The sequence below is a fragment of the Etheostoma spectabile genome, chromosome 18 (assembly GCF_008692095.1).
Source record: "Etheostoma spectabile isolate EspeVRDwgs_2016 chromosome 18, UIUC_Espe_1.0, whole genome shotgun sequence".
Taxonomy (NCBI): domain Eukaryota; kingdom Metazoa; phylum Chordata; class Actinopteri; order Perciformes; family Percidae; genus Etheostoma; species Etheostoma spectabile.
Window position 1 is genome coordinate 24,848,220 of NC_045750.1, and position 15,825 is coordinate 24,864,044.

At 41.6% G+C, this 15,825-nt stretch overlaps 1 protein-coding gene across 5 annotated transcripts in view; it reads left to right on the forward strand.

Moving 5' to 3' along the window:
- The window catches only part of plcb1l (phospholipase C beta 1-like), a 174,566-nt gene that overhangs the window by 109,246 nt on the left and 49,495 nt on the right, over nucleotides 1-15,825 (forward strand). For all 5 annotated transcript variants that reach the window (XR_004336183.1, XM_032542976.1, XM_032542975.1 and 2 more), the window contains 2 exons: nucleotides 13,034-13,174; nucleotides 13,757-13,836. Coding sequence is in view for 4 of the 5 variants with exons in the window: in XM_032542975.1 (XP_032398866.1) it covers nucleotides 13,034-13,174; nucleotides 13,757-13,836 (221 nt within the window). In the remaining variant the exon portion in view is untranslated. The remainder of the gene's footprint in view (nucleotides 1-13,033; nucleotides 13,175-13,756; nucleotides 13,837-15,825) is intronic.

Below are 15,825 nucleotides of genomic sequence, written 5' to 3' on the forward strand. Positions count from 1 at the left end.
GTGTGTGTGTGTGTGTGTGTGTGTATTTAAAGGGCCTTTTCAATGCAGACACATAAAGAGACAGGTGACCTTTCTCACTCCCTCCAACGATCCCTTCCAAGCACACAAGCACGCCAAGGACTTAATTGGTTTTTCTCAGGAGGGTTAGTAAAAGAAAATGTCGGATTCGTAATGCTGCTGCTCTAGAGACCACAGAGCTCTCGTCAACTATTTCCTTTTCAAAGGACTAGGGGAAATGGAGGTGAAAGGCACGTTCACTTTTTTTCCTCTCCCACGCTTGTTTTTCTCCATGGAATGATGGTTCCGAAAAACTTGTGTATGGATCTGAGAACTTGGATGCTCTGTCTTTTTTCTTCTTGAATGATTTCACTTTCTGTGCATTTGTTTCCACAGGAAGTTGTGTGACATTTGTTGCAGCCCTTTGTTTGGCCACTTCCATTCTGGACACCACATGGTTTTGTAGCTGACAGACTGCATGTTCTGTTTCACAAGTGTAACACTCACCAGGGACGCAGACAACACTCTGGAAATGAGGATGTCTTCTTAACACGTATTGTAGCCTCATGTGCAGTTTTAAAATCCTATTATCTTAAAAGCAAGTGAAAATTCTGTCAGTACTGTAAGCCAGCTCAGTTTCCTTTATCTGTTATTCATACAAACCTCAATATACCAGCCTTTTGATACATTCCATTACCCTTGAAACAATATCTTTGTTAACATTCAAAACTAAGGCAGACCATTCCTTTAGCATCAGGAAAACCACACTGGAAGAAACATCTTCAGTTAATAACAGGTGAAATTATTTCATCCCCACTGTGTAATGTACAGTAATGTAATATACTGCCATTATTGAAACATTTCTCCAAGCCAGGCGTTTTCTACTCAAGGACTTTTCTTGCATATTGCTCTGTAGGAGGCACTAGTATATGAAGCAACTGGTATATAACAGGTATATAATGATCTCTGCCAGTAAAGTCACAAGTACAGTTTTTGCTGCTGGTCCTATATTAATATGTGGTGTATATTAATGCTATTTATCTATCTTCATCATATGTATATTTGCACTCACAGCAATGTGAGCCAGTTGTTATTATGTCCACCAAGAATGATAACAGGGTTAGGGTTAGGTTTTCATATGCTCTCTTTCAGGGGTGTGGAAGAGGATGAGAGCATGTCTGACTTGATTTGTCCAAAATGTTTAGGCCGACAATTTTGGAGAAAAGGCAATGGTATTATGTTTGGCCTGCCTATTGTAAAAGCATCTGTTATAATTGGAAGCACTTAATATGTTCCCTTTGGTTAGAATGATGTCCTAAAAGAATTGATCCACACTAGCTAGTACTGTAGTATGTAGTTTATTCCTTTTACATTATATTGTTAAGACAGTGTTCTCAGAGTTTGATATGGCTGTCAATTGTGAAGTTTTTGGAGTGAAGTGGACTGACAAACCCAATGTTTATGCGAACACCTTCTAGCCTGTTTCCATCATTTCGTTGGCCAAGGAAGAAAAGCAGCCGACAAATTACAAGCCAAAGGTCTCTCTGATAATCAGATGTTTTGGATTATCTGTTAACAAGCAGCAGTATTCTCTCTAGACACATCTCCTGGACCAACATTAGACACCTAGACTGGCTAATTAAGCTTAGAGGTACCGTAGGTGTCTGTTGAACAACTGTGGGCTGATAATCATCTTTTATCAGAGATCGGTCACACAGAATCTAAGCCAATCAGATATGGAAGCTAGTTTTGCATGGCGTCTTGATTTCTCCCATCATGTGTGTCATTAACACCGTGGCCTGTTGAATATTAAATATATGAGCTCTTGTTTGGTAATCCTTTGTTGGCAGATCAGTGAGGCACACAGATGCCATACCAAATGGGGCGTTATGTGAGGGCGGTAGGTGGCTTCTAGGTTGATAGCTGGCATGGCCCCGCTTGGCAGATGGTCTGGGGATGTCGGGACAGCAGGCTTTCTGTGTCATGGCGAAGCTAATGATGGCAAAAGGCTAAATGATGACTACAGACAGAGGATAAATCACAATTATCGCTGCACGATGCTTCCAGAGGATCCTCAAATGTTTGCAGAGGGATTTGGTGGCCCAATTAGGGCTGTTTATACACAGAATTATGTCACCCTGGAAATGTTGCTCTCCAGTGCACGGAACAGTGTGTGAACTGGCTTGACAGCCTGGTGCTAAACAACTGTTACCTCAGACTTTGTTTTGCCTGAATGACCCAGAATACCTTGCTGTCTGAAGAACATACCCCCTGACTTACATACCATCGCTGGCCTAAGATTCTCTCATGTAATAGCTCTGTAGTGATTTCACAGAAAAATAATGTGCTCTGAAGTGAGGAACATTCTGTTTCACTTAAGATCTGCCATGGCAGTACACTTTACTGTCGATTATACCTGTGGATTTGTCCTATGAGCGTCACCTTAATGGCAGGCACGAATGCCACATAAATGTAACTGATAATAATTGTTTTTGTGATGCCACTTTACGATTTAATTCAAGCTTGAGCACTGCGATGCTTTAAAAACAGTGAAAGTTAAAATTATATCATGGGTCAGAGGTGTGCGTTTAATTGGCAAATACTTATTTAACATTTTCAAAGAATGTAGTTGAGGTCTTATTTATTCATTTCTCCCTCACCCTTTGCCTCCTGGTCTAACAACAGGGGAGAGGGATAGTCCACTACTGCTCCATATCTCACTACAGCCCTGTATTCGCAAAGCCACCCCACTTTTGAGTGATCTAATCAAATCTGATTTAAATCCCTTTTATAATGTCACATCATGATAGACAAAAAACACAATAAGGAAGACAAAAACTACTTTAATATTGCAACTCCTGTGCGTCATTCATATGAGCCTAACAAATCAGGACAAAACTAGGACAAAGTCTCGGGGATGATTAAAGCCAGATCTTTGTGTACGTCTCCATCAGCAGAAAGACGAAGCACAGCCCCTTCTCTTCACCTTCACTATTACTTTATACAGCATGTCGACTACTTCTGATGCTACACAGCACTCCCCCTTAGTCCTGCAGGAATGTCCCCTAATAAACCCAATTGGTTCTGGTCAGAATTATTAAAGATGTCATTGGGGCTGGAGTCTGTGTAGTGTCCTCTACACAGCAAGGAGGGCAGCATATTGGAGTTTTTTCTGAAGAAGACGGGGTGTAAGTAAAAGATGGCAAGAATGGAAACAGCTAGAGGGGGTGGACATATGCTGCGTCCTTACAGCAGCAGCAGTGCTGGAGCATCTACAGCCCGAAGGCTGCACTGTGCCAACAGGGACTCGTATAAATTATTTACTCCTAGACCCCATTGTGGACATTTCCCCTGCGGGGCCTCTATCTCTCTCTGTGGGTATCCTGGCTCTTTGAGGGCCCGAGCAGGATGCCAGAGGGAGGACTGAAGGCTGGAAGTGGCCCCTTTTTTTCAAACACACAGACTGAGTCTTAGCAGGCCGCCTTAAGTGGACAAGGTTGATTTTGATTGAAGAGCAGAAAGTGAAATCAGTGGTGGAGACGTAATAATGCACTTCATGAAAAAGTCTAGTCGGTTGCAAGTTTTTTTTGATGGTTTGGATTCCTGGAGGGGAGGTGTTTGTCACATTGCTATAAGAAAAATCCTTCACTGTGTTTTGCGGCTTGCTGGCGATACAATTTACTGTTGTAGCTATGTCACATGTGCAATTACAAGTTATTCTGATAATTGGATACTTTATTGATTTCTCCTCCACAGGGATGTAAGAGTTCATGGCCACATACAGCAGGTGGGAATTCAGTAGCTCCAGGGTGCATCAAAAATGTGGATGCAGGTTCCACCAATCTCTCAACTGTTGCTCCCTGTCTATTTTTGCACTAACCAGGTTTATTAATCTTTGTGTGGGTGTTTATGCATCTGTGCCTTCTTGTGTGCCAGTGTACATGCCTGTGTCGCTTCCACGTGTTCATGTACTCTATGTACTGAATGCTGTTAGCATTTTCTCAGTATTTCCATAAGTCTGCCCGCACTAAATTAGAGTTTTTGAACGACTTCAGGATAATTACTGTAGTTATGTACCTGGCAGTTTCCGGTGCCTGGGAGCTGTTTTTAGAGCCACCCCTAAAAGACTGCTATTTGATGGACAGCTTGAACAGAATGGGGTTCATTCACCTCACAAACTGATGCGAATGAGTCACAGAGTGTGGGTGACCAGAATACCTGAGGCATGCTGAGATAGAAGCAGTACTTTTAAGTAGCATGGGGGAAAAAACAAGCAGAATTTCAAACGTCAAATTGGAGCGTCCACATTTTTGATGCATCAAAAATGACTACTATTACTTTAAATAAAATTGTATTTAATGGGCATTTTGTCATTACTTCATTTAACCTGGTGTTTGGATCTTTTATTCTCTCATACCCTGAGCTAAACCAGATCATTGACCGAAGATGTTGCCTTCCCTTTCTATCTAATCCATTTAGCTAGTTGAAATGTTTCTTATATGCCATCTCGATACCATCACCCTCCAAAGTGTTCAAAAATCTGTGATTCTCTTTGACATTTGCCTGTTTATAAAATTCTCAGCTTCGGCAGTCTATCGTTTTATTACACAACACACTTGCTCATGCTTTACTAAATTCTTCATCCAAGTGATCTGCGTGTTTGAGTTGATTGCCAGCTCAGCTGTTTGTCTTGTGTGTCACCAAAGTTCCCAGTTTTGTTCGCTGCTCGCTCTAATGAGAAGTGCAGAGCTCGTGAGTCACAACGGTTGATTATTTTTCTCCTGCTGGAGTTCATATGGTGTATCTGAGGTCAGCCAACTCCTGTCTGTTCCTCTGCCTTCCTGTCTGGCCAATGTGAGCTTAGCCAGCCAGAAGAAGAGGGAATGCCAGGTAGACTGCTTCCACCTCATCAAACCTCGCCCCTTGCCCCTTCTGTCTCTCCGTCTTTCCTTCACAATGATTCACACACAGCGTGAATTGTCCGCTCGCCTCTTTTTTGTGTCCTCTCTCTCACTCCTTCAAACTCTTTCTCCCTCAGACAACGACCTGCTCTTACAGGCTCTCAAGTACCTCAAGTAGCGCACACATGCATGTATGAACAAATGTAAAATTTACGACCTCAATCTGCTACTGAGTAAAGAACGCGTGCCCTTGGAACAGATTGTTATGCAGGTTACATTCCCCGGAACTGAGGTGAAAAGGGACTCTCTGTGACAGAAATGTGGCTAGTCTCCTCTGTATAATTATCCTCATGTCCTGCCCTCCAAGCTTTTATGTTCCCTCTCAATCCATGCTTGCAGTCTGCTTCTCTTCAGGTCTGTTATTCCCTGTGTTACTCAGGCATCTGCTACAAAAGTCTGTTTTGGGCCATTAATGGCAGTATAATCTTGTGTTCTCTTGTTTCTCGTCCAGGCGTTGTGATTTTGTTTCCACGAATGTGTGTGTAAAGACTCAAACAGCTGTTAAAGAACCTATTTTACAATGGAGTCCTTTTTTAAGAGAGTTTACAATGACAAACATCATCCTTGAAGTTTAATGCAAAACATCTTCTTTCTTTATGGCTGCCACATTTTACATCTGTACCAACCTAATGACTTGAAAACTTGATAGTTAATTGTAAAATCTCGGATACAAATGTAAGTGTAGCTGTGTAAGTGTAGGATTGAAACCTGCGTTCAGCAAGTCATGTTTTATACAGGCTTATACTATCAGTTATGATCAGTTAAGAAACATTTATTATATTATATATCGTATTAAAAGAGGGTGGGAGTGTGTGTGTTGGGTGGAGGGTGTGACTCCTTTTCATTGTTTCTCATGCAATATTATACTTAATTTCAGCTTTTCTTTTGGAAATGAATTGTCAAAAAATACATACATTTGAAGCCTGTTGTTCTGCTCCTCTTCTGCATATTTGAAAAGCATCATTTCTTTAAAGACTAGTACATATAAATGAGTCCATATGCAAAATATCAATCTGTCCTTGAACAGTCATTAAACAAACAAATACAAAATGGGGTTTGGCGGCAAAGATAAAATGTTAGATTTTTAGAATTAGATTATGCTTCTCATGTTACCTTGGTGCCAGAGCAAAAGCAGATTTCTCAGGAAGATTGTCCAATTTCCTCCCCATTCCTGGAGTATTTTTCTCTTTAAAGCCCTGTGGTCATCATGTGCAGTCAATAGAGATTCTTTTCTCCCTCGTTTTTTTGGAAAGATTGCGGTCACGATGACCGTAAAAGGAAGAAAAAAAACATTTGTTTTACATGCTGCAATATCAGACGTTATTTGAAGAATGAAATGGTGTGAAATAAATGAAATGATATTACAGCCAATATGAAATGCAAAATGTTGTGGTCATTTTGAATATATTTTCTTATAGGAAGTGCACACACAAACACAAAAGCAGACACGCACACGTATTCCCGCTCAGGAGATGAGTTATTGAAAGAATGTGGTCGAGGAAACGTCAGAAGCAGTGAGTGCTCCTCTGTGGCCTATTCTCTGTAACAGTGTCTGTCGGGTGCTGGTAAAATTCAGATGATTTAGTTATCGAGGGGGCTGTGATTTGCTGTCAAAGTCTGTCAAGCATTCCTTATGAATCCCATGAAGAATGTGCTTCTTCTCAGTGACACAGCAGCCTGAATGAGATGCGGGGTGGCAGACTAAATTAGGAGTTTCTGCCATTTTCTGGCCGAGGCTGCAGTCAACAGCTGTCAACAGCTGTCAGACATCAGCAGTTTTATTCCACTTAACACTGTGGTAGTGGGTAGGTGACTTTTGTCATCCTTTCAAAGTCCTTCAAAATCTGTTCCTGTGTGGGTGGGCGATTAAATCATCTGACCAGTAAGAGGAATACTGTAATAAGTTTGTTGCAGTCTGTGGTTAGATTAGTGGTAAAATGAGATAAACACTGGTTGTATAACTGCCCTTTAGAAAAAGAAAAAAAAACTTTCTCCTTAGTGTGTGATGCTCAGCTCCACTGTGTGTCATAAAATGATTAGCATTGGGTGTGAATGTTATGCCACTTCCCTAAGACATAAAAATTAATGCTTGTCAACACAAGTTATTGCTGATGTGCTGGCATTTTTTGAAACTGCGTGATATTTGCTCTCTGTCTTCCCTCTGTCCACCCCTCCGTCTCTTGTTTCATGTCTCGCTGCTTCGGGGTTAATGAAATGCCCCTATTGAAAAACTGGAACGAGGGATTGTCAAATCCGTACGAGCTTCTAACCTTCTCCCACGCTTTTTCTCAACCTGGGCCGTGATGCATGAGCGTTAACGACACATCACCACTGGCAGATGTAGAATGCTAATGATGATCTTAAGCTTTTTTTTTTACTCTAATTCACTTCTTAACCATTAAACCCCTCAATCAAACACATGTGATATAAAGAGAAAATATTAAGCTGAGGAGGGTTTACAGTTTAAATCATTACGGTGTCTCACTTATACACCAGCCTTGTTCTAGCTACCCTGCATCCTTGAACTCTCAAACTCTGTTTACTGATGCCTCATTGATAGGCAGTAGCCAATACAGCTGCATTACAGGCAAGAGAGCCAGATGGCTTAAAGGAAAATAAGTATCATTTTAAGTAATTAACATCATTTTGGCACTCAACCCGAAGCAAACCCTTTCCCCATTTTTGAGAAGGTCTTTTTTGGCTTATGACTACAGGGGCACACACACACACACACACACACACACACACACACACACACACACACACAAAGCCAAATGTGTGCACACTTGGTTCCATTCTCAGTGATGCATAACGTGACAGCTGACTGATGAAGCTCTGACCTTTTACTCCTGGCCTTGTGGGCAATTCTGCGCCTCATAAAACTGTGGTGGTCTGCATCTACTGACACTTTAGTGCTCAAATGAATTATGACCATGTGGGAGAATAACAAAAAACAGCAGACAGCGAGCCTTAAAGATGAGAGGATGAGAGCAGGATGCAGATAGAGGGAGAGAGGGGGGGGGGGGCAGTCCAGAATCAAAGACTGCCTCCTGATCCCTTTTTGAAATCCCCTCGCACCTTACATCTTTTGTTCTCATTCACTCTCTCTGGTCCTGTTTACCATGCAGTTGTTTGTGAGAGGTTTAGCTGTGGCTCATCTTCAGTCTGTACACACTGCATTGCATAGTGGCCGAGTTTCACCTCAAGCTAGAAAAACTAGTAAGGCAGTTTCCAAGCTGGGGAAGTTTAAAATATGAAACTGCAGAGCTGTAATGGAAACAGACAGCTCTCCCATCCTCATATGAAAGGCTGCTGCTATTGAGGCTGAATCAAACAGGCGGCTTGATCAGCAGAAAAGCTTTAAAGCTGAACTACATGGTGCCCCCCTGTAGCAGAAAGGCTCCAAACTGTACTTCCCCACTGTGAGGGTGTGAAGTGTGAGATTCTTTTTTCTTTGTCTCATTGTTTGTGTTTCTTTGTTTGTTTGTGTGTGTGTTCTTGTGCATGTGTGCATGCGTGCATGGGTGCATGCGTGCGTGTGTGTATGCAGCTTCTACAATGCATTTAGCTTTAGGACAATTTAACTTGCCTAATATTTTTCTGTATAATCCTATGATTTCTACACTGAACATTTTTTTGTGTCTTCATTTTTTTACCTGCTTCTTGACCATTCTGAAGAAAGTTCTTTTAAAAATGTATTTGCGATGTATATATGGTTAAGGATGCTTGAAGAATGAGATGTCTACATTTTTGTGACTGTGTGTGTGCGTGCATGCGTGCGGATGATTAGCAATCTCTTTTGCGGGAAACAGCTTCAGCTTGACAAGAAAAACGGGTCTCTTCCTCTTAATGGGATCAGTGTTCCAATACTTTCTGTCTGTGTAAGTTGTGATGTAGCTAATGTTTAAAACATGCTCTGCAGATGCAGTGTGACCCTCTTAAAGTCGTTTTAGGATTAGCTGTGCTGTGGGTGAAATGCTCCGTACACTCACTGACTCACATTGGCTAATAAACAAGGAAGCATGTGTAACACACAAAATACACACTTGAACCAACCCTGAACACAAAAATGGCATTAATGTAATTAACTTAAGGCAAATCATCATCCAGCCACCACTACACATCTATTTCTACACATGGATGCGTAAAGAAAATGAGAAGAAAAGAGAAAACCTGCGTCTGCACAGTATTTGTGTGGCAGAACGAGCACATTGCCCCCAGCTTGATATCCCATAATTTCCTTCCAAATGCCTGAGGCTCTCTACTTCCCCCACCAGCAGCATCTTGCCGCTCTGTTAGTTAGTAAGGCTAGCCAGCAGCGGGAGAATGCCGTGCTCAACCTGCAGTGCTTCTCCACAGTGTCACAGCTCCACAAGTTAAGATGCACTCCTCTGAATGCTGATGTGAAGTCATTTATAACTTTCGAGCCCTACCACTCATGAGAGGTTATGTTTATCTCTACTTGTGCTTCTTTGGGGTTAAGAGGGCCATAATTGGGTGTTTTGTTAGATGAAGGGATTAGCAATTCATGAGGAGTGTGTAAAAGTGTGAGGTCACATGAGGTGATACACAGCAGATGATGATAGTATCTGACTGTTTAGACCAGGTTTCAAAATGTGACATGCAACTTATATACATCATACAAAAGTTAATATTTGCTACCCACAAACTCTTAAAGCCTTGAAATCATGTCTTAAGCTCCGTGCTTTCTAAACAGCCTTTCAGTTTAACAACTGCAGAAGCTTTAAAAAATGTAGTGTGAACTTCTACAAACTGCACAGCGTGGCGGGGTCAAATAAAGTGTAGGCATCCTCAAGATGCCAACCAGAATGGTGTGTATTCCTTTAACACACTACTCTGTGAACTGGATGTCTTGTGAGAGTTAGTGCATTAAGAAACTGTAGCATCAATTTGTAAACCAGCAGCACCTTACTGGAACGAGGCGCTGTTGACTTATTAAAGCACCTATCCTGGACACATAATCAATTATTACAAGTGGTAGGTGGTTTCATCATTAATCATTCATATTAACATGTCCTTTGATATGATATTTCTGTGTGTGTTTGAATGCACAGTGTCTGTGTGTGTGTGTGTGTGTGTGTGTGTGTGTGTGTGCGTGCGTGTGTGTGTGTGTGTGTGTGTGGTATGCATTTGTGATTGTGCGAGTCCAAGCTGGCTTGGGTGTGAGTTTAGACAGGTGTCGTGCTGCAGGTTTAATGACCTGAGGTGTGGCTGGCTTCCCATCCCAATCTGAATCCTTTTCCTTGTGCCCAACCGAGTGGGACACAGTTTGAGTGCATGGCTGGTGACAGGTTGGGCTTCATGAAAAACTAAGGCAGGAAGAGGAGGTCTGTGTATTTCCTCAGGCTGCAGTTCCACCTGAATGCTAAGTGAATGAGAAGGGCTCCGGTACTGACACACTGCAGCTGCTAACATGCGTCATGTATGCCTGAATGCACACACACACAAAACACATTCACATGCATGCACTCTAGAAATATAAAGTCAGTGGTCCAAAGACTGTGAGGCATCCTCTTGCTTCAACCACACCATCATCTTAAATCCCATCCAACCCCCACCCATAGCTTGTTTGGCTCTAAATCTCTTGTGGTGACTGGGACCTCAGGCATGCCTCCAATGGCTCCCACAATGCACTGGCACAAATTACATTTCACTCACATGGCTGAGCCCACTCCTCTCCTCTTCTGTTCTTCTCTTTTCATGGCTTCACTTCTACTTCTCTTCATTCCTCCTCCTCCAGCAGGGCCCGCCTCCCTGACATCAGCTCGTTTTTCTCCTTCTCCAACATATTGGCTGATGTTTCTCCAGTTGATGTGCTGTGAGTGCCTGCAGCTCTCTCCCAGATAAGTCCTGCACTGATTGCGTACAAGGAGATGAGCTGTATGTTCAGCTAATGGCTACAAGAAGCATCGCTCAAAACAGTATCAAATTGTATTGACGTTCAAGCGCTGCAAAGAATGAAATATGAATCTTACTGTCGTCTCGTCTGTTCTCAGAGGCTTTCATCTATGGCAGTCTGCCAAAGCATCCCTCAAAGGGTTCTTGGGCATTGTGTGTTTTAGCAAATTGAAAGTGGCTTTTTATGCTTTGATTGAAGCAGCTAGAGGCATTCAGACTATGTTAGTGGACAGAGATGGATTCCCATTCAAATCAGCACTTAGTGTTCAATTGATTGGTGGTCAAGCCCAGGATTATGTCACTCTAACCTTATTAGCAAATCATACAAAACTGGAATCCTGTCATTTTTGCTATGTGCAGTATGTAGAGTGAGTTTCACGTCCTCTTCTCTTCTGAAAATTAAAGAAAGTACTGGATCTCTCCATGCAGTCACACGCTGTAGAAGGTGACTATGAGAAGCAGGCAGACAAACAGGCTGTCAGTCGGGAGAGATTCTTCAATAGTGAAAATGTATTGCCTCAGAAAAGTTCAGCATGATAACAATGGGCGCCACTAAGCCGCACAATTTGATTGGGAGGCGTAAGGGACATGTAGAGGACATTTATCAGCATGACACAGGACACAATACTCTTGTTTGATTGGTTAAATTAGTTGGAGCTCATTTGCTTTCTCTGCAAAATCCCTTACAGGGCTTTTTTTGTTGTGTTAATTAAGCCGGAGCAACCATTTTGTATGCTGCTTGTGTATTGGGGCAGCAAAGGAGAGAAAAAGATCATTATTATTCCTCTCTTGCACCTCAGAGGCATTGTAGATTGCTTTTTTATATGATTTGCGCCAAAGTTGAGCTGCTTAAATGTATATTTTCTAAAATTAGTTTGTCTTCGTTTTCCTCAGACAGTTGCCTCTGCTGAATCCAAATTCTTTTTGTTTTTCTCTGTGTTAACTGAACTGTTGCCAGCGTCCAATGTTTTGTTCTGAGAGACAACAGACATTGTACAACAGACTCAGTCAGCCTGCTGAATTTGTTAGACGATAAAGTTTGTGGGGAATTAAAGTTGTATTTATCTGAAATCTGTAAATTGCATTGCTCACGGTGGAGATGATTTCCTCTCAGGAATGAGCTGTATTTGCAAAGACATTTTTTTTTAAACTTATCTGAGCAAAAACAGCATCTCTCATTTCCTCAGTTAAGTGAATCCTCTGATTATGCTTGGTCACGAGGCACTGCTGTGCATTGGCTGCTCTTCTTAGTTTCATTTCCCACAGTTAAACTTGAAATGTGACCAGGCGGGAGGATGTTTTCCATACTACAAAAACCAGCTGGAAGCAAGGTTTGAAAAGCATTAAGCTCTCAGCATTTAGAGAGTTGTCGTGGGGTCATAGATAGTACAATAAATAACACCATCCATCCCCTGCAGATATTTTGTGAGCTTCTGTTTTTTGTAACAGTAAAAGTCTATATATTGTACCAGCAAGTTCACCAGTGTCATTCTTTTATCAGTAATATTACTTCAATGCCTCCAGCCCTTTTAGATTGTTTACACTGGAAATGTCTCCTATGATAGTGCTGCTTAACCCTGCCTTGCTTGCTGCTTTTATAGCCTTTAATATGGAACCTGCATGTCACACCAAGATCGTCTGGGGCTGCAGTGTCTCACCTCGCTCCTCACACCGTCGGCCTCAGACAGCTGACCTCTCATTAATCACATAAATCAGCTGCCAGACAAGGTGCAAACTCGCAAATACAGGCAGGTCTTGTTTCAGTTCAGTGCATTCAGAGGGCAATTTGAGTTGTAAAGCAAGGTTACACCACAAAACCATGACACAGAGCATAACTGTCTCTTACTTTCTTATAAAAAAGCATTCCTTGTCTTGTTTTGTTGCCTTGGCCTGTTTTATGTTTTCCAATAATGGACGTTTTGTTTGTGCTACAAGGTGTTGGATGCAGCTTTGATTAAACTGTAGGCCACTATTGTAACGGCGGTGTGTTGCACTGTTATATTGTGAATGCAGCTGGGGTTAGACGCTGGCACCACGTGATTGGGACTGATTTTGAAATGAAAATGCACCTTACACTTTTCACGTGATGACTTTCACTGGCTTGCTGAATTTGATCATGGTGATGCTTTTTGTCTTGTCTGTGTTTCATTATTCAGGATGCCAAGCTGCGTGAGCTACTGGATGTCAGCACGCTAGCGGGGAAGATGGAGAACAGGATGCTGACAGTAGTGAGCGGCCCTGACATGGTCAACATCACCTATCTGAACTTCATGGCTTTCCAGGAGGAGACGGCAAGGGTAAATATTTTGCATGAGAACAGAACAATTATAATGATAAGGCGTTCTATTTGTGTCTGTAGGATCCATGTAAATGAAACTTTTTCCTGAAATGACTGCACTAAACTTTTTCAACTGAATAAAGTGAATAAAGTCCCCCACAATAAAGACAAAACAAATGACAGAAATGAAAGCTTAGCTGATTATTCTAATGCCACAAAGGTTCATTTAAATGAGTAAAAGGCTGTGTAACAATAATGTGATCAGTTACTCAACTTCCATGTTTTATGTGATAATAAATAGGCGGGATTATAAAACTATTTATTCTCTGTTTAATGTGGATGTTTGTGATGAAGGCACCATTTCTCTTGTTAAGTTGACTACATGTTTTCATGAATTCAAATGGACATTATCAGCATCTCCACATCAGCATATCCAAACTAATGTTTGCATTAATTCCTAACACATCAGTAATAACTGACCATTCAACCCTCAGCACTAGGGTTTGCATCTGACTCTGTATGTGTGTGTGTGTGTGTGTGTGTGTGTGTGTGTGTGTGTGTGTGTGTGTGTGTGTGTGTGTGTGTGTTTTATTTACTGCAGGAATGGGCGGAAGAGCTGTTCAATCTGGCATCTAACCTCTTTGTACAGAACATGTCCAGAGAGGCCTGCCTTGAGAAAATGTATGTTGTCCACAAACACACACACCACACACAAACACACGCACATAACACACACACACACACACACACACACACACACACAAACACACACATACACACACAAACACAAACACTCATACAAGCAGTTGTACCAAAAATGTAAATCCCCGAGATAAATATGAAAATCAGGTCTGCTAGAAACAAATAAACAAATGTAACTAGAAACAAGCGTAATTTTTGTAAATTTACTGGTAAAAGCAAATGATGTGTCTAAAAGAGACATATGACGGACTGTTATTTCAGACAAGTGCTCCAATACAATAGTTGTTTACTTACCAAAGCATATTTATAACACACACGTAACTACGCAAAGTATGCAAAAAAACATCATAAACCCTGCGGCACACATACAGACTCCTTTATCTATACACCAGGGTACATGTGCACTGCATTGTACATTCAAACACACACACACACACACATACACACACACACACAGACACACACACACACACACACACACACACACACACACACACACAGAAGGTTGCTTATCACAGCTCCACATTGCAGCCTGAGGGTTAGAGTTTAAAAGATCAGGTAAAACCTGCAAGTCGACGAAGAGAGTGAGGAGAGAGAAAACAGACAGGAAGGAAGGAGGAAGATAAATAAAACAGCTGGAAACATGTTAAATTAGTTCATCTCAGTCTGCTTATTTTCTTCTCAGTACAGGAGTCCATATGTGACAGCATGTACATGTTTGGGTTTGCATCCATATGGTGCTGTATGCTCTACATTTTTTGTTGAAATTGATGACATAATGACAGACCCCTGTCAGTAGATCCTTAAACCGGTCGAGTTGCTGACCTGCAGATTGAGGGGGTGTCACAATGTTAAAAAGGAGTCACCATTTTTGTTGACTCCAGCCTATTACATAAATCACCTGAGCCCTCATCACTGGCTCTTTGTCCAGTGAGACAGTTATCATGAATCACTCTCACACCACCTCTGATCCTGTGTAATAACGGTTTATAATGGCTAACAGCGCCACGCTCGTATTGATCTGATCGAAATACACTGTGATCTATGGTTGACAGCTGATTTATGTGTGCAATAAGTAAGTGCAGAGTGAACCTAAATATGAATCTGCCATATTGTATTGAGAGAATATAATGGCCTGTGCTTGGTGACAACTCCCAGCTGTCTGGTGTTTATCAGTAAACAGAAGCCATTAACTCGCACCCCTGAGGAGTCTAATTGACTTATGAGACAATAAAAGTAGCCATCGACCACATAGAACACACAGATTTGAATGGAATTGAATAGAACAGCTTCCACAGTCACGCTGGTTGCTCACAGTTGTTGTTGTGCACTGCTTGCTTACAAATGAGACGATTCTTTGTCATACCTCTACTACACCATGAGGAGACGTAGATGTTTGTCTGCATGTGGTTAATTTTCATCACTAGCTCTTAATGCTGTGATAAAAAATGTTTGCGTATATATGCCATGTTCCCAGCAACAGGAAATAAAACAGAACCCAGCATGTCTTTAAGTGGCTGCTTGCTACAAGATGTTGTTTTGAGATCAGTGCCATAGGGCTGTGGCCGCTCCTCCTTGGATTTTGTCGCCTTGTGCCTTATCAATGATTAGGGTTAGAACTGCTCAGTTTTACAATGGGATGACCTGTGACTATGCTAGAAAACATTACCAGTACTGAAGTTGCTTTGTACTTTAACGTTTTTCTTTTCATCCCATGACAAAAAAGTAAGTGGTTGTTCGGAAATAAGTATATGTATTACATGTGACCTCCTTTGTTCAACATTACCTAGAAAGGGAAATTAGAGAGTCCAAAGGGAGAGAGAGTGAGACAGACAGAAAGAGAAAGAGAAAGTGGTAAGTAAAACAGAGACAGATGCCAGTAATCAGGTTTCCCGTCTTCATAAATAATACAGGCAGATGAGGGGATCAAGAAACACCAAACACCTTAGTTACTTCTTCCAGTGACAT